The 24,407-nt window shown below is 43.5% G+C and overlaps 1 protein-coding gene across 6 annotated transcripts in view; it reads right to left on the reverse strand.

Annotated features, from left to right (window-relative positions):
• Positions 1–19,005: 19,005 nt before the first annotated feature.
• STAG2 (STAG2 cohesin complex component) overlaps positions 19,006–24,407 on the reverse strand; it is a 76,841-nt gene continuing 71,439 nt past the window's right edge. For 5 of the 6 annotated variants that reach the window (XM_058847509.1, XM_058847511.1, XM_058847507.1 and 2 more), the window contains one exon: positions 19,006–22,111. In XM_058847509.1, coding sequence (XP_058703492.1) covers positions 22,088–22,111 — 24 coding nt within the window. In that variant the 3' untranslated portion in view covers positions 19,006–22,087. The other variant, XM_058847510.1, reaches the window with a different exon arrangement.

Here is a 24,407-nt window from a genome sequence, read left to right on the forward strand (position 1 = left end):
CAGCTGCCCTGGGTTGGCCAGCAGAAGGTTCTGGGACTTGGGCTGTGATGCGACTTGAGTCGAGTGGAAGCAGCAGCACAGGAACATCTTCCATGGGGCTGGGGCCTCCTGCCTTCACCCAAATATTCATTTCAGCCTCCAGACCTTCATATAAAGTATCATCAAATAATTTACAGAAGGTGTCATCTGCAGGCTACAGCCAAAAGGAATGTTTATTTAAGACACTGTGTGGATTGTTATACAAGGTCCTGATGGATTAATCCTATCTGAGAATTTACAGATACTGCAGGAACATGGCCAACAATTTGGATTAGTTGAGATTAAACTCAGACTGAGTTGGTTTTCCTCCCTTAGGAAATCTCAGCCCTAGGTCTACAGATATTTTTTGAAGGCAAGATGTAGACAAGAACAACTTTTACACCTTCCAGCAGGCACCTGAAGTACTTTTCCATCAATCACCTTTGATATACAGAGGCAGAAGTGTGAGCTACTTCATTAAGAGCCCTCACACATAACTGGGTACATTTACATATTAATCAGACAGCTGAGCTGCTAATCTTTCTATCTTATATGCCTCTGTAACCATTAGTCAGAGCCAGGTGCTGTTAAATACTCCAGGTACCACCAAGTGCTCTAAAATCAAGATGAGTGTGGATGACAGGGAAAGGCTCAGATTTACAATGCTCCCATAGAGCCAAGCTCTGTTAACTCTGCCAGGGTAACATAAATACACACATCTAACACCAGGAGCTTTAATCCAGTGGGAGCACTGAGTGAGGTGAGGCATTCCCACTGCCAAGAGACTTCAGTGATTCCCACAGAAATAAAGGCTGGTTCCAGTTCCCCCTTCTCCAGGCTCTTTGCTACTGTCTGAGCAGCACTAGGCACCTGGCACAAGATCCTGGGAGTAAAGGAAGACAGAGAAACTATCTCCCTCCACCCCTGATAGCCCACAAGACAACCCTGCTTGTCTCTCAAGGGCAGCAGCTTCCCCACATCTTAACACAGGGCTCAAGTGGGGTGGGAGAACTCAGCCCCAGTTCTTACCACAGAATGATAGAATCACAGAATTCAGACTTCAGACATCATCTTGTTCTAGCCCCCTGCTATGGGCAGGGATGTCTTCCTCTAGACCAGGTTCCTCAGGGTCCCATCCAACTGGAACACTTCCAGGGATGGGGCAGCCACAGCATCTCTGGGCAACCTGTGCCAGGGCCTCCCTACTCTCACAGGGAAGAAAGGATTAGTCTTTTTCAAAGTTCAGATGGTTTTCTGGACAAGATTTGGTCCCTGGGTAAATCAATCACAGCAAAAGTGGTTGATGCAAGGAGGGATGTGCGGAAACTGCTCTGAAGTCAATGATGGACTGACATGGAACCCGGCAGAGGATGCAGTCAGTGGCTCCACAATCAAGCTGCTGCTCACTGTGGTGCACCCAGCATCAGGCTCAGGTACAGCACAGTAGTTGCTTGGTTTTCTGTTTATCCTGTTAATTTGCCATTCCAGCACCTGAAAATCCACATCCTCAGCTTCCCATCTCCCTCCCTCCAGCGCCTCTCACACAGCTCTCCACCTGGCTTGTGTGGTACCTGGCTTTGAGCTGCTGAATTAAATTCTCTCCATCCTCCAAGAGCAGACAACATTGTGAGATTTAACCTTTGGGTGTGAGGTTTAACCTCCATGTGCCTGTTCCTCGGCACCACACACATCGCCATTGCCTCCACCCCAAGTACAGGTGACCAGTGTGAGCAGGGCACAGGGACAACCAGTACCCAGTGGTCACACACTGACAGCTGCAGACTACACAAAAACCACAAACACCTTTATAGGTGCAAATTACCTTTGCCAACGAAGTGATCTGTGGTTCTGCTTCCTCCTTGCAGAACCATCAGTTTACATTTCCTGGGCTTTAGTTAAAGAAAAGAAAAACAATGTATGTGGCTTCAGTGATCACACAGGCTCTGCAGAGCACTCTGATCTTCCCTGCTTTGGGCCTCTGAGTTTTTTTCCTACCACTTCCTCCAGATTAAAAGGATGGAAAGGTGATCCAGATCCTGATGAACGGCTTCATGCTTTTGCCATGGAACATTACCTGGATAATGCTCTCAGTGCTCACAGTGGCACCAGACTGGCTTTGCTGCCTGGCTGCAGCACAGACACTCAGCTGGCAGCACACTCTCTGCTGCTACCCTGACACCCCAGCACCTCTCCCTCACATCCAAACAGCCACTCAGACCCCCAACAGCTCGGAATTGCTGTGCCATCCCCAGCCCATGGCACCAGGAAGGTGCTGAAGCACAGGGATGCTTTGGAGACCATGAGCCTCTGCACAATCTGTTCTAGACCCACAACTAAGAGGTTTTGCCAGGGGTTGTGGTTCTTAGAAGAGAGCCTGGATGCCCCACTGATGCCATTAGAACCCATCCCTGCAGCTGCACCTATTCCTGGAGGTGCTCCTCTTCCTCAGCCCATAGGAAAGGTAGATTTTGGAAACCACCAGCAATTCATGCTCCTTGTCTGGAGAGCCTGCACACAGCACTGGTGCTTTGCAGGCAACGGATCTCTCCTCCATTTTAAACTGATTTTTATACTGTTGATTGGTTTCGTCAAACTATTTTATTGATTGGAAATATTTCCAACTGCTGCACTCTGGGCATAAATGTTAAAGAGGAGATGAGGGGACACAGGCCTTATGTCCTGGCTCAGTCTTGAGCCTGGCTGAACACCCACCCCTGGCCCAGTGGCCTTGTTTGACCCAGGCCAAAAGCTGGGAGAAAGGAGATGGGACACAGTAACATCCACATCTGTATTTCTACCTTCCAGACAGAAGCACAAGTACAGCAGCCCTGTTTGAGCTGAAATAAAGCCTTGGCTGTGAATGACCCCGTGTAGGGGTGTTTGATGGAGAAGGAGGGGTCACAGCCACCACAGGCAGAGCAGGGCCACACACAGCCCTGGGACACAGCAGGGACACTTCCAGCAGCGTGGAGGCATGGAGGTGGAAATAGGGTGAGGCTGCTGTCTGAAATACCACCCTGACATGTTATTGGCACCTCACATCTCACCCCCATCTCCTGGTCTCATCACAAGGCATACAGATGCTCTCCATCACTCTGCCACTCACATGGCCCTGCCTCACTGTCCTCCCTGTCACTTGCCTTGGAGCATCCCTGTGAATGCCAAGAGTGACTCTGCTCAGTCAGACATGGAGGGTTCAGGCTGGCCCCTTTCCTGGATGCAGCCCAGTAATGCCTGCTTTGTCTGGCTCAAAACAGAGGGATGTGCCCAGGGTGAGATGGGCACAGCTTGCTTTTGGGTCAGGATTATTTATTCATTATTACTTATTCATAATTTTTAAATGAGCTTTATAGCTTGGTTCTGATTTTTGGCATTTGCCTCCCCTATGAGCATGTGAAACATCACATCAAATGCAATGGGGCAAAACCTCCAGCCCCTGAAACACCAAACTGCTGAACGATGGTTGCTTTTACCACATTTACACAGGGCAGAGCATCTCTGTTCCTTGCAGAGTAGCAGCAGCAGGCATTACCACAAGGAAAAGCTGGTTATACCAGATAGGAGGTGATGATGTGGGGACTTTCATTTCACACATGAACCATTAACAAATGAGTCCATAGAGAGCATTTATCATAGAAAGCCCAACTTTCTCATGCTAGAAAGTTTTACCTTTTCTGTGGTTTATTAGTTATTTGGTTTAAACAGTGGAAAGAACCTGTCTTAATTGAGCCATGCTTCGGCTGCTGCTTCATTCTAACAAATTTCAGCATATATTGGTATTTTCGTATAAAACCCAAAGTCACATGACCAAGACACTGTGGAGTTTCCATGGAATAAGCCAGGAGGAGTCAAGACAGGCAACAGAAGGCCCTTGGACTTGCTGCTGTACTGGGAAACAAGGCTTCCACCTGGATCCTATTGAGTGGATTCCATGGCCTTTTCTACCCCTCAAGAACAGACACCCCCCCCACCCCTTTCCTGCAGGAAAGCAAAACTGAGTCCCCATTCTTATTGAGGAAACCCTAATTTCCATTTCATTTCATCGTCTCTTTGCAGCTGCAGGTAGCATTGACCTCCTCCAACTGCCTGAGCCCCAGAAGTGCTCCTGGGGGAAGGAAAGGTCCAACTCTCACCTGTGGGAAGGAAATAGAGTTACTTTTAAATCATTGTTAAGTACAGTTATTTAATAGCTTCCAAAAGGTCCACTCTCAGCCCTCAAATTACATATATCACATGAAATTTGCACTGACCACTCAGTAGATGAAGCACTTTTTTCCCTTTTTATCAGAAATGAACATACAGCCAGAAATACTGGCAAAGCCAGCTGCCCTTCAGACAGTGGATTCCACAGATGAGTTACTCCCCAACAGTGTGCAGCACAGATCTGCCCGTGTAAGTGGCCCCATGGGGACTGTCACACGGCCCTTCACAGAGCAGTGCTGGTACGGAAAAAATCAATGCAATGCAACAATGAACAAAACTCATCTTAACACTCACATTTTCCAGTCTCGATTCAGCCTCTTGAAACCAATGGAATTATTTCCTTTGCCACAGATGTCTGCATTACACAGATCCATGGGGCTTGTGGGACACCTCTGAGTGGTCCTCCCCTTTGGGCAGCACAAAGGCTTCCCAGTATTTAGCAGCATCCAAGAGGATCCAAAAGACCAAACACTGGGTGTTGTCTCCAGGGGCAGCAGCAGAGCTGCCTTCTTGTCCAGCCCCTCTATTCCACCTTTTTGATTTATTTACCTAAGTGCTGCCAAGTCTCCAGTTCCACAAAACCATGACTTCATCCATGAGGGAAGCAGACACAGTGCTTCTCTTTCCCCTCCAGCATCCATCAGCATCTACAAGTGACCCAAAGCACAGAGGGAACAGCCCTGTGCAAGTTTGTGGTGGTTGTGCATGGCTGGAAGGGCCCTGGGGCCCTGCAGGGTCTTATTTCAAGAAAAATTGTAGAATCACAGCATGGTTTTGGCTGGAGGCACCTGGAAGATTATCATCTTCCAACCCCCTGCCATAAGCAGGAATATTTTCCTTCAGACCAGGTTCCTCAGGGCCCCATCCAAACTGAATGCTTCCAGGGATGGGGCAGCCACAGCTTCTCTGGGCAACCCATTCCAGTTCACCACCACACTCACAGGGAAGAATTACTTCCTAATATCTCACCTAGACCCACCCTCTGACAATTTAAAGCCATTTCCCTTTGTTCTATCACTGCATGCTCTTGTCAAAAGCCCCTTTCCAGCTGGAAGGTGCTATAAATCTCCCTGGAACCTTCTCTTCTCTGGGCTGAACAGGCCCATCTCTCAGCATGTCTCCATAGGGGAGGGGCTTCAGGCCTCTGAGCATCTCCCTTTGTATTATTTTTCATCTGGTGTGGGACTTGTCTTCCCCTGTCCTCTTCTGTGAAAGGAGAGTAGGAAAGGGCTGAGCTGTGGCTCCTTTGGGAAAGCCAGGCTTGATCAGGAGGAGGAGCAAATAAAGGGATTAAGAAAAGTTTAACTATTTTTCTCTCCATCATATTTGGACCCCAAACATAAATAAGTTAAAGATGCTAGTATTAGACTTCAGTGCTTGCAAATATGGCACGGCTGCTTTGCAGTTCTGGGCAGAGGGCTCAGAGCTGCTGCTGCTGCCATGCCCAGACACTTCTTGCTCTTCTGTGCAGGCTTTGATGGCAGCTGATGTTGCTCTGTGCCTAAAATATTTTAAATGGCTAAGCCACCCCAAATGTCTTGGCAGCGATCAAGTGTCCTGTAGATAGATCACACTGCTATTTCTGGACTGTTCTATAAATACGCCTTTTGTCTGGAAACCGCGGTCAGAGGCAGAAGCCAAACCTCTGCCCAGCGCTTCACCTCTCCTTTTTGCAACTGGCCTCCTTTCTTCCCTAATCAAAATTCCTTCTGGATTAAAACCCATTTCTCCTCAGATACAGCTATTGAGGGAGCTGGGGGTGGGCAGGAGCCCGCCCCTCCACCCAGTGCCTGCTGAGTGTGAGCTGCAAGGAGGTTTAGGTTCATTTCCTGGGGACAGGGGCTCCTACTGCAGGGCTCCTTGGGGCAATTTTAGCACCTTCACCAGTGCCAGCAAACAAAGTCCAGGACTGTCCCAGCAGTGCTGCCCCCAATGTTCTGGTGCCTTATCCAGCCTTAACTCACTAATCCCTGACATGCTGAAATTCTCCCACCATGTCCCAGGGGCACAAGGCACAGCCATGGAGCAAGTCCTGGAGCACCCCTGCAATGGGATCACCCTGGGCTCAGCTGCAGGGCAGCACAAACCCCACAGCTGCAAAAATTGCAAAGTTGAAAAAGCAAAAAAATTGTCAAAGTCTCACCTGGGATGGAAAAATTTGTGTGTTCACTGTTTCCTTCCTCATCCACTGCTCTGCTCCGCAGAGAGACAGAGCCCAGACAGGCTCCTGCTGCCTCCTCCCTCTGAGACACAGGGATTTACCACCAAGCAGCACCTCCTGCAGCACAGATTTATACAGCCCGAACTCTTATTTACACTTCAATTCTGTCACTGCCCGTGCACAAACACAAATCACATTGCTTTCCCCAGACATTCTTGCCAGAAAGGCTGCATAGGTTTTCCCCCGATATTGAAGAGTGAAATGCTGCCATACTAGTAGCTAGATATTAAAAATAAATAAATTGGGAAAAAAGGCAGCAGCCAGCAGCTCTGATTGAAGATTAACAGGTGTTTGGATTTACAAAGAGATAGTGCTTTAACTTAAGCACCTGAGTGACTGATTACATTTTTAAGACTCTTCAACTGCTTTGTACTTGAATTAGATGATGCACATTTAAAAACCCATCCCCAGGTGAGTTCTGGGCCTTTTTGGAGATCTGGCATCAAAGCAGCAGACAGACGGGAGTCACAGGCCAAGCAATGAAATGCAGTAAGCACTCACTGAGTGCCATCACTCACGCCTGGTGCTTTGAACACAGTTTGGAACAGAAACACGAATATCTATTTTTTATGAGTGACCCAGCACAAACCACTTTAGTCTGACCAGAGATGCAGAGTGAGCAGTTAATCAGAACAAACACTTACTCAGGTGCCTGAAAGGCTGCAGAACCCCAGAGCAAGAACAAAGCATTTTTTCAGAATCCACTTTTTTTCCTTTCCCCTTCCTGAACCATCAAGAAAGGTCACAAAACCTTTGCAGGCTTCTGTCACAAGCCCAGAATACAGTGGGCTTCCTCTCCAGCCAGTAAGGTCCTATGCCAAGATGGTGGGAGTATTCACATCCAGGCTCCAGGGCATGGAAAGCAGGACAGATATCTGTGGGATGGACAGACAGACACCCACAGGATGGAGCCTGGCCTGACAAAATGTGAATGTCAAATGATACCTGGTGGGACTGCTTGGCCCATCCCCACCAATTACTGTGCCCTAGGGACAGCACCCTCAAGCTGACCCCACTTGAAGTCTTTCTTCCACCACCTTGCAGCCATTTACTCAGGACAGATATAAATCTTTTTCCCTGCCCCCTGTGGGGCAGGTGGGAAATGGAGCAAGGCAGTGGGAGTGGTGTTCCCAGTGCATCCAGAGAAGGGCCATGGAGCTGGGGAAGGGTTTGGAGCACAAGTCCAAAGAGAAGAAGCTGGAGAACTCAGTATGGAGAAAAGGAGCTTTGGGGGGACCAGAGACTCCAGAACTGCCTGAATGGAGGATGGCCAGGGGGCAGTTGGGCTCTTCTGCCAGGTAACAAGTTACAGGATTAAAGGAAATGACCTCCAATTGTGCCCAGGGAGGTTTAGATTGGATATTCGTGAATATTTTTCTGCCTAAAGGGTTGTCAAGCACTGAACAGCAAGCATTATGCAGCCTATTGTCAAGTCCCTATTCCTGAAGGGATTTAAAAGATGTATTGGCCCTTGGACATAGCTTAGTAGTGGCCTTGGTAGTGCTGTCTAAATGGTTGGACTTGATGGTCTGTGTTGGTTTTGCTCAGCCTGGTTTTTGGTAGCAGGGGGCCACAGAGGTGGCTTCTGTGAGAAGCTGCTGGAAGCTTCCACCATGTCCATCAGAGCTGAGCCCTGATGGCTTTGAAGATGGACATGCTGCTGGCCAAAACTGGGTAAGTTAGAGAGGCTGGTAATGCCTCTGTGATAAATTTTAAAATATTTAAAAAGAAAATCAAAACAAAGGGGGGCACAGCTTTTTTCTAGTCAGAGGAGGAAGTGAGAACATGTGAGGGAAACAACATGGAGACACCAAGGTCAGTGGAGAAGGAGGGGCAGGAGGTGCTGCAGGCCCCAGAGCTGAGATTGCTCTGCAGGCCGTGGTGAGGCAGCTGTGCCCCTGCAGCCCGTGGGGATCCCCAGGGAATGCAGAGATCCACCCACAGCCCACAGGGATCCACAGGGAATGCAGAGATCCACCCACAGCCCACAGGGATCCACAGGGAATGCAGAGATCCACCCACAGCCCACAGGGATCCCCAGGGAATGCAGAGATCCACCCACAGCCCGTGGGGATCCCCAGGGAATGCAGAGATCCACCCACAGCCCGTGGGGATCCACAGGGAATGCAGAGATCCACCCACAGCCCGTGGGGATCCCCAGGGAATGCAGAGATCCACCCACAGCCCGTGGGAGAGGGGCCCATGCTGGAGCAGGTGGATGCCTGGACAGGCTGTGATCCAGTGGGAGACCCAGTGGAGAGGGGGCCCTGCTTCCAGGCTGGAGCAGCCTGTCCTTGGAGGACAGCACCCTGTGGAAAGAGGGACCATGTTGCAGTAGTTTTGGGAGGGCTGTGTGCCCGAGGAGGGACTCACATTGCAGCAGGTGCAGTAGGGCTGCTGCTCATGAGATTTGGAGCCAGGCTGGAGAAGTTCAAGGAGAACAATCTCCCATGGGAGGGATCCCAAAGTCTCACAGGGAAAGGACTCCTCTCCCAGAACAGTGGAAGAAAATCTTGGATGACAAAGTGACCAAAACCCCCACACCCTGTCTCCCTGTGCAGTCAGTGGGAGGGAGGGGTTGGGGGAAGAAAAGGTGTTTTAAGGGCTTATTTTACTTCTCATTATCCTCCTCTGATTTTGCTAGCAATAAATTCACTTTGTACTTCTAAGCTGAGCCTGTTTTGCCCTTGGAGTCCTTTTTGTCCCAGCCCTTATATCAACTCATGAACACTTAGTTAATTTTTTTTTTCTCCTCTGCCCAGCTGTGGTGGGGGAGGGTGAGTGAGTAGCTGTTGTGGATCCCAACAGTGATGGTTCTTTCCTAACCTAAATAATTCTATGTCTCAATGTTCCCTGGACACACAGGGAACAGGGTCCAGCACTCATGGCCCCTCAGCCAGCAGGGGCAGGCCCCAGGGAACACAGCCCAGCAAGGGTGCAGCTGGAGGCTGTCAGGGACAGAAAACACTATTGTGGCCAACTAGGGACTAGAGGTGTTTGACTAAATCAGTTTTTAAATTATTCACTTACTTCTTTAAAGGGAGTGCACTGCTGCCCAGCACACTGGAAATTCACAAGCTCTTGTTTCCATCCAGGTCTCGGCTCTTAGACACAGTTGTGGGATTGGAGCCATCTGTAACCACTGCCCCATCCCAGTGCCCGAGGACTCCCCGGGGATCTCCCTGGAATGGCTCTGTGCACACAGGGACTCAAACAGGCCACACTCACTTGCAGGAGGGCTGTACCCATACATCCTGCAACACCAGCAAACCCCTTTCTTTGTGGAGAAGGGCTGAGTGTCCATTTGTGGGATCACACAGGGCTGGGGGCTGGGAGCCTGGAAAGGAGCCAGAACCCAGCACAGGCCTTGGAGCTGCTTTTCTCTCACCTGCTGGGGTTTGAACAACAAGCGAGACAGGGCCTCTCATTCATCTGATGCACACACGATTTTGTGATGAAAGACATTCAAAAACCTGCAAAGAGCCCCACTGCCAGGGGAAGCTGTCCTGCCACAGGGGCCCATTCTCTGCAGGCAGGAATTGCCTTTCCTGCCTCAGCAACCTGAGCAGAGCTCCTGCCAGCTCATCATCACCGAGCAAGTTTATGCAGAGCTTTCTACCTTCTGTGGCATCCCAATTCCATTCCATTCCATTCCATTCCATTTTAGTGACTTCAGATTTTCCACCCAACACTAAAGTTTCCTTCAAAGCTCAGGTTTTTAGAACAGTACCAGCAGTTTCCTCCTCAGTCACATCTCTCTCCATTTGCTGGCAGGTCCATTTTCCTTAATGGCCTCTTTTCCCAGGGCTTGTGTGGATCCACCTAACCAAGAAATAACCAGCTTGACTGGTATTAACAAATTTCCCTGTTTTCCCCTCTCCTACAAGTACTTATTCCCCTCTCTTATATATCTCATTTGATTCCAATTCCTCCTCTTATCCCCTCTCAGTCTTTTCCCCAAACTCAATTATGAAAGAGACACTCCAGCTCACTGCACCCGCACAGGCCAGCCCACAGCTCACCCCGTGATGTCACAGCTCCTCTCACACTGGGTTTTTAGGTGGATGCCCTGTACAGCCCATAGCACTCCCCACCCTCATTTATGAATGGAAGACAATCACGGAGCTCCACCCTGTGGCAGAGAAACAGCAGGAAGAAGTCTAAAGGCTCCTAAATTAAGCAAGCCAAATGGTACTGTCCATCTTCCCTCAAGCCATTTCCTGCCCGTCTTTCCCAAGGTTGTGCAGCTCTGGCACCTCCCTGCCTCTCAGTTAGGTGGGCTCCCAGAAGTTGGGAAGGCAGTGGAAGAGGATTGTAGCATCTCTTCCTGTCTATGGAGAGCACTCAGTAACACTGTGTGATGCTGCTTGTAAGGATGTGACCTACCTAATATTGCGAAATTGGAATTTCTGTATTCTGCTGTGCTATTCAGATGTATGCAGAACCTTTTCAAGTGGAATTCTGATTTTAATTTGCACATGAACTTTTAAAAGTTGCAGAAGGTGGTCTTTCATGACAGAGTGAAGGAAATCATAGGAAATGACAATTTAGATGGGAGGCTCCATGTGACCTCCAACAGTGCTGCAGGGAATCACAGACTTCACTGCTACTGAAAGACACTGTAATGATTTGAGAAAATCTGTTCAATGGCTTGGACACCAACCTGACACTGGAGAAGATGTGTGTACATCAGACCTCAACCATTCCCACAGCTCAGCCTTCTGTCAAGCAGTTGCAGTGACACAGAATGATGTTTTTGCTAAAATTCCACTGTGGAGTGAATCGAGCAGCCGACAGCACCAGTATCCAACCCTCTCTCACAAGCATGTTCACATCCACACTTCCCATCCAGAAACAGCTGTCAGACAGGACAACACAAGACGTGTGGCCCCACTGACAGCCCAGGAAAGTGTTAACAGAAGTTCAAACCCCACTCCCTCCATCTCTGCTGGACCCAGAGCACTGTAGAACCTTTACTGTCCTGCTGTGGGGAATAGCCCCGCTCAACACAAAGAATTTGATGTCATAGGGTGTTGAGAACTCACCTCTGCAACACATTTCCAACATGAGCCCCTCTGAGGGGGGATACACTGTCCTGCACAATTTCAAGAAGGGCAATAAGGAGCCATTTAAAACCCTCCCACCTGAGGCTCTCCTGGTTTCCCAGCTGATGGAGGGCACCCATTCCCATGCTGCCCCAGCTCACCCACCACTCCCAATCCATCTCCAGTAAACTGCTGGCTCTTCTCCACGGCTCCCCAGCCCAGAGCCCCTCCTCAGTGAGAGCCCTGGAAACACAGAGCCACCAGCTCAGCTCCATGGCCACAACGCTCTGCACAGTGGCACTGCAGAGATGAAATAAAATGGATCCAGTTACACAAGTACAAAGGGGAGGCAAAGAAAACCAAGAAATCTGACGTTATTGTGGTCATTTCCTCAAGAAAGCAGGTTTTGCTCCCATTTCCTTGAACATCTATTTTATCATTCAAACAGTGCCTCACTGATGGAAAGAAGAACCTGCAAAGTTTTAGTCAGGCTTAAAACAAATTCATCTACAGAGCCAAGGAGACTTCAAATACCCTAGAGAGGGTGGAGACAGAAACATTCATTATTTAATAGAAAGCATATAAAGTTTGATAGATCCCAAATTCCTTTTTAAATGACACTGATTAGTCCTAATTGGTGAAGGAGGTGGCATTACCTCAACCCTGACATCTACTCAGGAGCTGAATACTTAGTCAAAATCTAGTAGAAATATACTCAAATTTTAAATAAAAATTGTGGTTTTTTTTTTCTTTTCCTATGCCAAGAATATATTTGACAATTAATTGTGCAAATGTTGAATGAGTTGAGAAATTGCAACAATTTGAGAAGGAATGTTTCAGGAGGGCAGTAAAAAAGTCAAGGACAGCACTCTGGTCAGGCTGCCAATTTCATACCCAAGGCTGAAAAGAACTGATGTAGTTAACTGCTATTAATGAAATTATATAGCTGTGTATCTTCTATTATCAGCTACCTAGCAGTAGCCATGCAGTTCCCCATGTTACTGCTTTTATGCTTTACTGGTATCCACAGGCTCTGTGTCTCCAAAGGCCAAGGTGAGGGTGGGTGCTCACAGACATCACTGCCAGACTGTCCTACACCTAGGTCAGGCAGCAACAAAAGGGGGGCAAATAATCAGTATCTCCCAGGCTGAAAAACTTTGTTGCTGTGACAAATCCATTCAGAAGACAGACTAAAAGAAAATGTGGGGAAAATATGTAAAGTTGAATGACTAGCTTCTGTGGAATTGCATTCTCAAATTCCTGCTGAACATGCTCAAACTTTTCAATTTCTTTTTCTTTTTAGCTGGAGGGCCACTGAGAGGACACAGTAAGACATATTAGCAGAGAACACAATCCAGAAGACATTGAAACACATCTTTTTTCACTGATGATTCAGAGAGAACATCTTCTCAAGGCCCCAGCTGGAGACACTACCATGTGGTGAGGACCTCCCGTTTTAGTTATTATCTTTAGAGGGGCCCTATAGGAGAAATGGAGAGCAGCCCCTGTGATGGAAATGGAAAACCAGCTTACACAGCATTCATCCCCACTGATCCATAATGAAGTGTGGATGTGAAACAAGCCCAGATAGTTCCCCAGAGATATCATAGGGAGAATATGGAATTTATACTATAATTTGAGTCTGTTAAGGGAGCTCTTGTGGTGGCCACGTATCCCTATAATACCAGGGAGACAACTTTGCTGTTGCAGGGGTCACTTCAGCTGTAAAGCATAGGCATCTCTTAGGCTACTGCAGGACCCACACAGGGAGGTAGGAGTATCTGTACAACATAAAGCACCACAACATCCACTTCTGGGCTATTTTGGGTGCTAGTATAAATTTAGCTACATCTATGCTGCACTTAGGCCTGAAAAAAAAAGTATTCTCAGTTCCCCAAATTTCTAGCAAGTGAAGAATGTTGAAGCCTTCTCCAAGGGAGCCCAGCATCACTCACCTGACCCCTCTCTCCAGGGAGAGGTATCATCCTCACCACAGCAACACTCCAGCACTTAAAACCTATTTTCCATTACACATCTAAACCAGAGCATCTGTAAAGCACATCCTGACACTACTGAAAAGTGTAATCTGCTCTCAAATTTCTCAGCCACTGAAACCATGCAAAAATCTCCTGGTTTATTTTTCTACTCTGTCAGGTCCTTCATTTCTAGGCTCCTGTAATTTAATACTTTTCTTCCATATTAATATTTTTGTAAGAAGGAGAACTCAGCCTGTTTTGATAAATTTATTCCTGCTGACTCCAGAAGTACTTTTATTTTGTTCATTAACAGAGCTAAATCCCCACCCTCTGCAGAGGGGAGGCTGGAGCACCCTGCAGAGCTTCTCAGGTAGGAACAGCATTCAGCACTTTAAACTGCAAAGAGGCTCCAGGGACCAGTCAGACACCAGTGCACTCACCCCTTCCCAGTGTCCTGCAACAGCTCCTGGGGCCCCAGTGACACAGGGGAGAGACAAAGTCCCCAGACATAGGTCACAAAGCACAGTGGAGAATCAATCCTCAGCCTGACTCTCACCACAAAACCTCTGAAAGTATCCTTTAAGAAGGTTGCTCTCTTCATCACTATTATTCTTCTCCTCAATGAAAGGGTCTTGTTAAGAAACTATCTTCACCCTGCTGTGGTTTCTCTGCTCTGAAAAAATGATTAATTTTTTTTTTACCACAAAGTGACAAGAACAGATCTGCTTATTTGTATGTTCTTGAAGAGATTTAGTTTGTGCAGATCTGCAGGAACAAAGTGATAGAAGAATAAAAAGCATGGGGGGTGGGGTGCAGAAATCCCCAGCCCTGCAAGAGACCTTATCCTGGGGGGAAGACAGCTGTGAATCAGGCATGGCAGCAACATTCCCATCAGGACATCAGGTCAAATCCAGCCCCAAGAAGGCTGGGAGATAGCAGGGACCAGGCTGTGCCAGCAGGGCACAGGGCAGCCCCCAACTCTGGAGGTCAGGCTCCTCCTGGCTGGGACAAGTGATGGAAACAGGAATTGTGGCACAGGGTGCTCCATTGGGACAGGCATAGAACCCCTTTCCCATCCCACAACTCTATAATCTCACTAAAAATTATATCTGGTTTGGATACAGTAACAAACATTTTGTTGCTTTTACAACATTTTGGATGTCATAAAAAATTACTTGCAACATATCCTCGATCTGGTCGCAATTTCTTTTCCTTGTTGGAGACTAGGAGCTGTCATAAAAGTCTCAAGTTGTCTGTCAAGATGAAGGTTATCTTCACTTGGTAATGTTAGGTGTCAAGAACTATACTGAAATAACATTAAAAAGCCTTGGTTGTCCAAAAATGAGATATATTAAAAAAATACAATAGGGACCAAAGATAACTAGAAAAACTCCCTGTGTTTTGGAGCAGTGACAGAAAAAAATATCTGAATCTCCACCAGGGATAGTGGCAACAGAAACAGAAATAACAGAAAGAACACCCAATGTTTGAACAAATCAAAGAGGCCAAATTCAATGAATAAATTACCACAAATTATCTACCCAGAGCTGACTCTCATACAAAGCCAGGGAACTCTCTCCCCTAAATGCTATGGTACTAGAATGAAAATAGAATTAATTCTTTGACTTTGCAAAAGCTGCAAGGCATCACTTATATACTGATTTGAGCTGCCTCTACTACTTGAGCTTTATGTTGTGTAATTGCCAGACTTGTCCTTTGGAAGCAAAGCTCTTCATAATCAGCTGTACCACAAACATGAGTTTATTTAATGATCTGTACCTGAGCAAAGACATGGCTCATTCACTCCAAATTCTTGTAACATGCACCTTCCTTTACTTTAAAACTGTATGGAAAAGTCCCTCATCACAAGAATCATTGCTCTGAAATTCAGAAAATAATCATCCCAGTCAGTAATGTTACACAGGTGAAGGAGGGTCCCCACTAAGTCCTACAGGGATTAGGGGTGTACTTTATGCTGATGAATCAGATCTGTATCTTTATTCCTATACCACAACACTTTGAAAGCCTTGACCCAACATCAGGTTGGTTTATTTCTAATCCTTTCCTGAAAAGAAGTTAATTATCTCACTCTGCAGGCAGGTGAGACAGGACTGCATTTCCTGGCTCAGGCTGACCACACTGAGCAATTTAAAATTAAATTGAGGGAGTCATAAGGTGGCTGACCCAGGGTTACAGGACTGGAAAGGCTGCTGACAGCTCATTGATAATAGGAATGATAATTAGTAATAATAAACTGCTGTTTCAGAGAAGATAGGCACCCCACATGTCTGATACCATGCAGGAGGCAGAGCCTGAGGAGGAACCACATGATGGCCAAGCTGTCAGCCGGGCCCCAATGTGGTGACTGGTCAGAGCATCTTTGCTCTCCAGATGAGTTATGTCAGTGTAAATGAGATCTGGAGCTCTCATCTGTGTGAATGTTTGTGGCTGGTACAACACCAGTCGTTACCCACCCACAAGACACCCTGCCAAGTTACCAGTTTTGATTATACATCACTGAGTGCTGTGGTTTGGCTCCATGGACCATTCCACACATGATTCATTTCAGGTAAATGAATGAGAGATGAACAGCAAATCAAATTCAAAAAGAAAAGAAGAAACTTGACTTTCCTTGTGAGTAGGGATTAAGAAAAAACTAACAGACATGTCTTTTGAACTTTACTAATGGATCAAGTGGCCTAAATTGAAACAGCATGTGAAGAGACAATGCTTTTAAACTGTTTAATCCACAAAATCTGCAGCTCTATCACAATTTGAGACGAATCAGTAGTGTGCCAGAACAAACACAAACAGCCTATTTCTCTTTGGTTAACTCAACACAAATCCCAGGAAAAGCTAGCACAAATAGCTGATATTGCCTCATTGGCAGTCTCTCTGCTCTACAGGGCACCCTTTCTTTCTGTCAGATCTACAAATCTGACCCAAGTGAGCTACTGAACTATGCAGTTAAAAGTCAGTCTGAAGTAGAAGATGAAGCATTGCAAGGTTAAAAAAAAATAAATAAAAGAATTTGTAATGAAAGCAGCTTTAAATAGAACATGTGCTTCTTTTACTTCACAGCCAACAAGCTGCTTTCACCTCATAGAAGCTATTGATACGAGCAAGAAAAAAAGGGTCCCTAATGAGGAAAACGACCAATAGTCCCAACCTGTACATTTCTCCAGTTACAAGCATTTACACAGTAAGCCCTCAAACTGTAACACCATCAGTCCCTCAAACAGAATGGAAGTGACAAGATACTGTTTTCACTGACAATGCCACTTCCCTAATCCACACTAGGTTTCACAGAGCACTTTTGATTCTTGTCTGTAATGGAAGTGTTCAGTTAAAAAAACCACCCCAAGAAATCGGCTTTTCAAGATTCAGAAGATTATAAACTGGCAACAGAAATAATGGAAAGACAGTTTTTGTCAGTTGATACGTAAGAACAGTTGTGTAAAAGACAGCTCAGTGTTTTAAGATGAACAATACAAAAAGCAGGCTAAATATAAGATATGCCACATCTTAAAGTGCTTTTGTGCATGATATGAAAAACAAGTGGATGTGGTTTGCCTTTTTGCTTTTGGTGGAGTACAGCAGTTTGAAAAGAAGAAAACAGAATTTAAGCCTGTGAAAAGAGTGTGTTATTATAGTAAGAGATGGGTGCATATGTCATTCAAAAACTGTGGTTTAACTGCTTTTCACAAAGCAGCAGCCAATGCAAGGCTTCCCTGACAGCCATATGGGAAATAGGTGTCATGGGCAGCTCCTGGTCAGGATACAGGGGCTGCAGCTCTCCAGCATGGAAACCCCAGTGATGGCCAGCTTGGGATCAAAGCAGTGCTAAAGCCCTGAGCCAACCCAGCCCTCCCATGAGCTGCAGGAACCACAGCACAGTGTTCACACCACGTCCCATAGCTGGGGCCCTACAGATGTATAGGGGACTTAGGGACAAAAGCTGAAGGGCAGAGGTACTGAAAAAGCAGTCTAGAGAAGGGCTACATGTGCACAAGGAGACCATCCCTGCTAAATTTCTGAGAGATCATTCCAGCTGTACCCACAGCCCACCAGACAGGTAACAAGCTGCTGTTGTGTGCACTGATCTCTCACCTGCTATTACCCACCTCAACAAACAGGACACTGTCTGCAACCTCATTAATTCATTTCCCCAAGACTTGTTGTATTACTTGAGTGCTTTCATGAAGTAACTTCCAACTTCACATCTTCCTAATTTGAGATGTTCTAGGTCTCCAAAGGTTTTATTACTTTTATATTTTATTTTGTTAGGTTCTTTTAAATAGCTTTTCTGAAAGTGCAGAATTCAAGATGTTATCAGCTGAACACAACTTTCATTTTTAAAGTGGCTAACTTCAGCTTTTTCTTCTACAAAAACAGTTAATATACACAAAACATGATGACTTCCCTTATTTTCCAATCAAAAAACTGCTGAGAAAAGCTCAGCAGAAATTACACAATCAGGTTTAGGAAGCATGATGACGTTAAAGAACCGTACATATTCTCTGAAGGACAGGGTCATTTTCTGTCAGTCAGCCATCCAACCACTTTAACGTACTTTGGATCATTTTGCTAGGCACAGTTACTTAGCTTCTTACCACTGTACTGCCACAATGATTTACCTGTGGTAAATAAAACCAGATAAAACTTGGCAGCAGCTACAAAAAAACACAACAACAAGCAGCAACTGAATTTCTAGGTGGAAGCCACCATTTACAACAGCTGTAACAACATCTAACTGGTAAAAACTTGAAAAAAATATGAAAATTGAGATTTAATCAAAGAAATAGATTCAAGAAGGATCACCAATATGAAGAGAGCTACAGGAGAGACGAACAGCTGAAGAAAATGACAGGCACAATTCACACGGAATTGTTACTTCTAAAACAGAATTATAGAACAATACTGTCCTGCACTATGTTGTTTCTTGAGTATGTGTCATCATCCACCTCCATAAAAAATATGATCCCTTTTGGATGCCAACAAACATATATGAAATTAAACAATATCAGGACAAGAAATTACATAGGATTATGAAAAATCAGGCAATGGCATAAGCTACATTTCAGTATCATAAACTGGTCAAATATTAAGTTAAAGCAGTTAAGTAGGAAAGAAAATATTTTTAAAGAATCAATTTCTGTTTTACCAAAAGAATTCTGAAGCACAAATTCACAATTTTGACAAATGGTTCAAAGAATGAACAAGTCCTTGATATTCATCGGGCTATTAAAAAAAAAGAAGTGTCCATAGGTAAAAAAGCAGGAACACATTGTTGTGAATCAAAGCAACTCAAAAAAATGCAGTATGGGTAGGAAGTTAATTGTATGCTGTCCTGAAATCCCACACAAATACAAGTGTATGGGTAAACTAGGGGGAAAACAGAGGGGCAGATTTTAAAGAGGCGTTTTTTTAATAATACTGAGATTAAAGATGGGGATTTATGACTTCTAACACACTACAGGAATCAGCATCACAACCAAAGGAGAAAAAAACAAACAAACAAACAACAGCCATCACTAATGTCTTACGTATTGTCTTTGGTTGTTTAATATCAAGAAATACTTTTTACAGAATATGTGTAGACTATTCCTTTGAAATTCATTCTGTGTCAATACCTTCCCTGTGGCCTCTCTGGTAAACCAGAGGACAGACTACTTTCTCTGATTAGTTTGCTTTTTTCTACATTTTTATCATATCTGTCTTCAAAACTCCAATTTCTTCCATTTACAGGCTTTTGTACCAAAAAGGTTTAACTAGAACAGATTTTACACTGTATAGTGAAGGTATTTTTCTTGCATTATAAACTTAGAACCTAATAAAACAGTTTTCCACAAGATACTATTGAATTTACAGCAGGATTTAGAGACAGGAATAATGAACATTTGCAATAATAATACCTAAAATAAAAACCAACCCAAAACTCCTACAGTTACATTAGCAAGGATTAAAAGTGTTATCGCTAAGATTTTTAAATTACTGCTTTAAAAACTCTTGTACCAGAAAGGAGTTTTCAGTCCCCAGCTAGAGGTGCTCAGTAGTTGAGGAGAGGGGAATGGGAGGGGAAGGATGTTTAGGGTTTTCCCCTCATTCCCTTGCTGTCTGGCCAATTAAGCTCAGAATGTTTACCAAGTGTATGATCAATTTAAGGAATGGAAAGTAGCATACACATTTAATGGCATTTCTATTGGACTATGTACAGCATCTCCAATGTCAGAATCAAGAGCATTCTGAGTAAAAACAGATAATGGTTATTAAGAAAAAGAAACCAAAAGAAAGGCTATTAATACACCTTTAAAAAACGTAACACAAAAATAATTAACCACTGCTTTCTTGGCATGTAAAAGTTCTATACAAATTTTAAAAATTTTATTTGCAGGTACTAACCTCTTCAAAAGCTCACTCTGTATTTACACTAATTCTTTTAACAAGTTTATCTCAAAGCATATTTAAAACAATCATGATTGCATTAACTTTTCTGCTTTAAATTATTACCCAATTAGTGCTTTATTCACATTTTAAAAACTTGTACAATTTATTACAAATATAAAACAGTGCAGTTTTTCATACATTATCCCAACTCTGAGACAAACACTTAAAAGACATGGAAAAAGATTTTGATTTCTATAAACATAACATTTGCATTACTCATACCCCTTTTTTCACTGTCCTCCCATAACCCCAATTTAAAAAGATCAAACATACAACATACTGTAGGTTTATTTTTATTCAAAAAGTTACTGTCTCAAGACATAAATACAAATCAGAAAACAGTACAATTAGGACAATAGAATGTGGAGGACAACAGGTTAAGGTAAATATATAAAACATTTTTAGCTGGTTGAAAACAAAGCTGTAAGAACTGCTTTCACAAAGAAACACTCCTTCAAGAGTAAGAAAAATCAACTTAAGTTTAAAATCATATATACAGTCCTCTCAGCAGTTCTATTAAATGCAGTGGTGTGGAAAACAATATAGGCAGTACTTTTAGACATGAGAGTATTTATTTATGTAAAATGAGTTAGGCAGATCTAGTTTTGATTTTGTTGTTACCCCATGACCTAGTAAAATAATTATACTTTATCATGATCCTTTAGATAATCTATGGTTTTTGGCTACCACAGCCGAATGTTTGATTTCTGAGTCTAAAAACAGGAAGCCTTTTTGTATTCACCCATTTGGGGAGATTCTTGTATTGCAAGCGTATTAAGGCATGGAATGATTAAAATAATATACCTCAAGAACTGAGAGACAACTGACAAAAAATATACATATGTAATATAAGTTAATATTTCCTTTAAAATGATGTCTAGCTGCCTAAGCCTTGCAAAATGAGTCAATGTCAAAATGGCATAGATCCACTTTCTGTTTTAGACCAAATTTAATTTATTTGTGAATGGACACAAAATGAAGTTTAATTAAAGCTTAGCTTTCAAAGAATATTATGGGCTGTTTATGAGTTTCTATTATCCAATCTAATTTACATATAGAGGAAATGTACTGTAACCTGTTAGAAGTATCTTTAACCTGAAGACTGCTTGCAAAGACAGATAGATAAAACAATATAAAATACAAATTTAAAAATCATTTTTAAAGCATGAATTCTCATGCTCTTCTATTTTTAAACATTGTTAAACTTTCAATATATTTCTGAAACCTCATAATTTTAAGTTGGAATTTAAAAGTAAGAAAAAACTAAACAAACTGCGCAATTATAAAATCAGCACCAATTTATATATATATATAATTTTATTTAAAATTTAGATCCCTATTCCCACACTCTAATAAGCTGTATAATTTTTGTTTAGAATTTTTCTGCAAACATACTACAATAAGCTTCTTTTATTTGGAGACAAAATACAGTGGCACTACTGGAAGGAATTTCACAACATTACATTTTTCTTAAAGGACAAGCAAACTTTCAGGGTTGGTAATGGGCAAGCAAGAGTGAAATCTGTTACGTTCTGGTAGCTTATAGCTTATGGACCTTTCTGAGAAGGCTAACATGAAGCTTTTGGAATAAAAAATGTGTTTTAGATTAAAAAGCTATTAAAATTCTGCTTTATGTATTTTTTTCCATGATTAATTAATACAAACCTTCTGTTGCTGAAGTTTGAATTTAATTGAAAATACTGACAACTCTTCTGGTTCATTCTATCACTGTGAGAAAACCAATCCACCTACTATTACAGTTCATGGACGTGAACAGCAATCCAGCAGAGTTTGTGATTATTTAGTATAGCCAGCAAATGTATAGAGAGAGGGGCTCAAATCTGTACCAAACACCTCTCAGACTGTTAAGATTAAAACTCAGAGGGAATACTTCTTATGATCCAGAAATAAACTGATAGCACATAAATAAAATATTGATTTTTTTCCCAACAAAAAGTGTAACTTATCCTCAAATTGTTTACTTGTCCTTTACATTTCTTTTTTTCTTTCAGGCAAGCAAAACTGCCCCTTCAATGCACTTGATCTTGAAAGCATGTCATTCTCCTTAGAGAAAAATCTGTTCAGAATTTCACTGTATCTACCACAATTTTCTATTGAAAAACTTCCTCTTCCACTTAGAAAATGACTTCACCACTGATTTATTTGCTGCTCTGGTATTAAAACATTGACACCCCAAGAACCTAAAAAAAAAGTTAGAAATGGTGTCAATTTGTAGTCTAATACACATTTAACAAATAACAAAGCAATTAGTATATAATTTAAGACACTTCAAGATATATTAAGGCATTATTAAGTTTATTTTTTTTCTAAACCAGGTTAACCACACTTCTGATTTGGGTAATAATATGAAAAGGGCTCCTCATTCATTAGAAATATTTTTCTCACACTTGAAATTTACTAGATCTAGTAGGAATAAAGTCTGTTTTAATTATTTTAGGTAATAGTTGCAAAAGAGTTTTTAGTTAGGTGCCTAACTCAGACCTCTTTGACAATGACATTCTGTTGGCATTAATCTGAAATCAAGTGTGTTATTACCAGCACTAAACCTGGGACAAAACTCTCCAGAGACTGGCCGCTGCTGTGTCTGTGATCACAGAAACCACAGTCCATCCCACATCAGCCAACCAGGACACAAATTTAACATTTCCTAGGAAATGTATCCACTCTGTCAGGAAGACAGTGAAAAATCAAACAATCATCAGGCAAAATCAAGCAACTGTACTTCAAGAGATTGTGTAACTAGGGAAAGAAAAAGCTTTCCTGAAACAAAGAATCAGTTTCCACTTCCCATGTGAGAATAAGCCATACAGCTTTCTGTGCCAATGGAAGTACATATGACCACTGATGTGCCAAAAAAACCCCAGTAGATCCAGATTTTGTGACTGTCCTAGCTTTTATAGGACTTTATAAAATCAGCAAAAGCCAAAACAGACTGAACCTTAACACTACTATTCATACTTATCTGTTTATAAAACAATTTTTTCTGTTCTTTGAATTAAATTCACTTTGGGTGCCTCCTACAACAGACCACACAGAACTGGTGCCAGCAATAACTGGGTACATCAGACTATAAGTCTGATCATAAACCATGTGCATCTGAGTAAATTAAACAGTTTTATTATGTCTACGTCTATTAAAAACAAGCGCAACAACTCCAAGAATAAGGGACCTCTGAAATAAATTACACGAATAAAGCGAATTAACTTTATTCTGAGAAGTTTTTGCATGTGTGCGATGGTTTGGTTACACTGAACGCTGACTGCACGTTACCCCGTGGCCTGGCTCCCGCCGGGGGCTCTGGGAAGGAGCGGCCCCGCCCGGCGCTCCCCGCGCTGCTGTGCTGCCCCCGCGCGGCCGCTCCCGCGCACTGCGCCCGCGGCACAGCGGGGCCGGCCGGGGAGCTCAACCTGCTACAGCAGCGGTCCCAGCTATCCTTACAGCTGGAAAGATAAAAGGGCCCTCAAATCAATTCAATGCAACCTGGAGAGGGCCAAGGTTTCAGCACTGTCAGACTAAAAAGTGACTGGTACTTCACAGATCAGTCCAGGAAAAATCGAGGAGGGGAAGAACTATTGTAAAACAATGTCAGAGAACAGGCGAGATATTTTCTTGGTGTTACTTCAGGAACAGAACACACAACAGCCAGATGCACAACCTAACTGATTCATTATTACTAAAGCAAAGCCCTATTGGTACAAAATATATGGATTTGCATTTAAAACAGTATTTAGGACTTCTTTCCCCCATAAACAGGTTCATGCTGCAACAATACTGTAAAAAAATACATAACCATCTTCCAAATTCCACCAAGCTGTCCAAGATTCCCAGGAAGCCTTGTTGTACTGTCCTCTGCTGGCTTGCTGCAGCTTGTTATTTCCAGTGTAATTTTGTACCAGCTACCCAAGGTCAAAAATGGCTGCATACTTTACAAGTGGTTCAAGACAGAAGGAATCCCTCATGCAGATTTTTAAAAGAGAATAGAGACTGCAGATTTACCAAGTCGGATAAAAGGGCAACTGCAAGCAGAAACTACAGACTTCGGATGTTTTGGACCTAAAACTTCATATGGAAAGAAAAAATACCTCTCATCTCTATAAACAGATATCTGTATTATCTCTTAATTTCTCCATTATCTTACTTATGCACAAAAGTAAACATGCCAATTAAAAAAAAAATAACGAAAACCAAACCACAAAATGCAAACTATCTAAAGCTGACATTTCATAATGACATCAGAGTCACTGAACTAAGCTCAGCACAACAGGAAACTTGCCTTTAATACTATGTATGCACATTTCTTTATTTTTGTAATGCTCTTTGCTACCAGCCTTTGCGAGGGTCTTTTCCATAACAGATGTGTTTTCTGCTCAGAATCATAGGCTTTTAATTTTTACATAACTATATACAGATATTAAGAACAAAAATCCTATAAACTTGCAAGGAACACTGACTATCCTAGAAGGTATGGAGCTGACT

This window comes from Poecile atricapillus, chromosome 12 (genome assembly GCF_030490865.1).
Source record: "Poecile atricapillus isolate bPoeAtr1 chromosome 12, bPoeAtr1.hap1, whole genome shotgun sequence".
In the NCBI taxonomy this organism is placed as follows: domain Eukaryota; kingdom Metazoa; phylum Chordata; class Aves; order Passeriformes; family Paridae; genus Poecile; species Poecile atricapillus.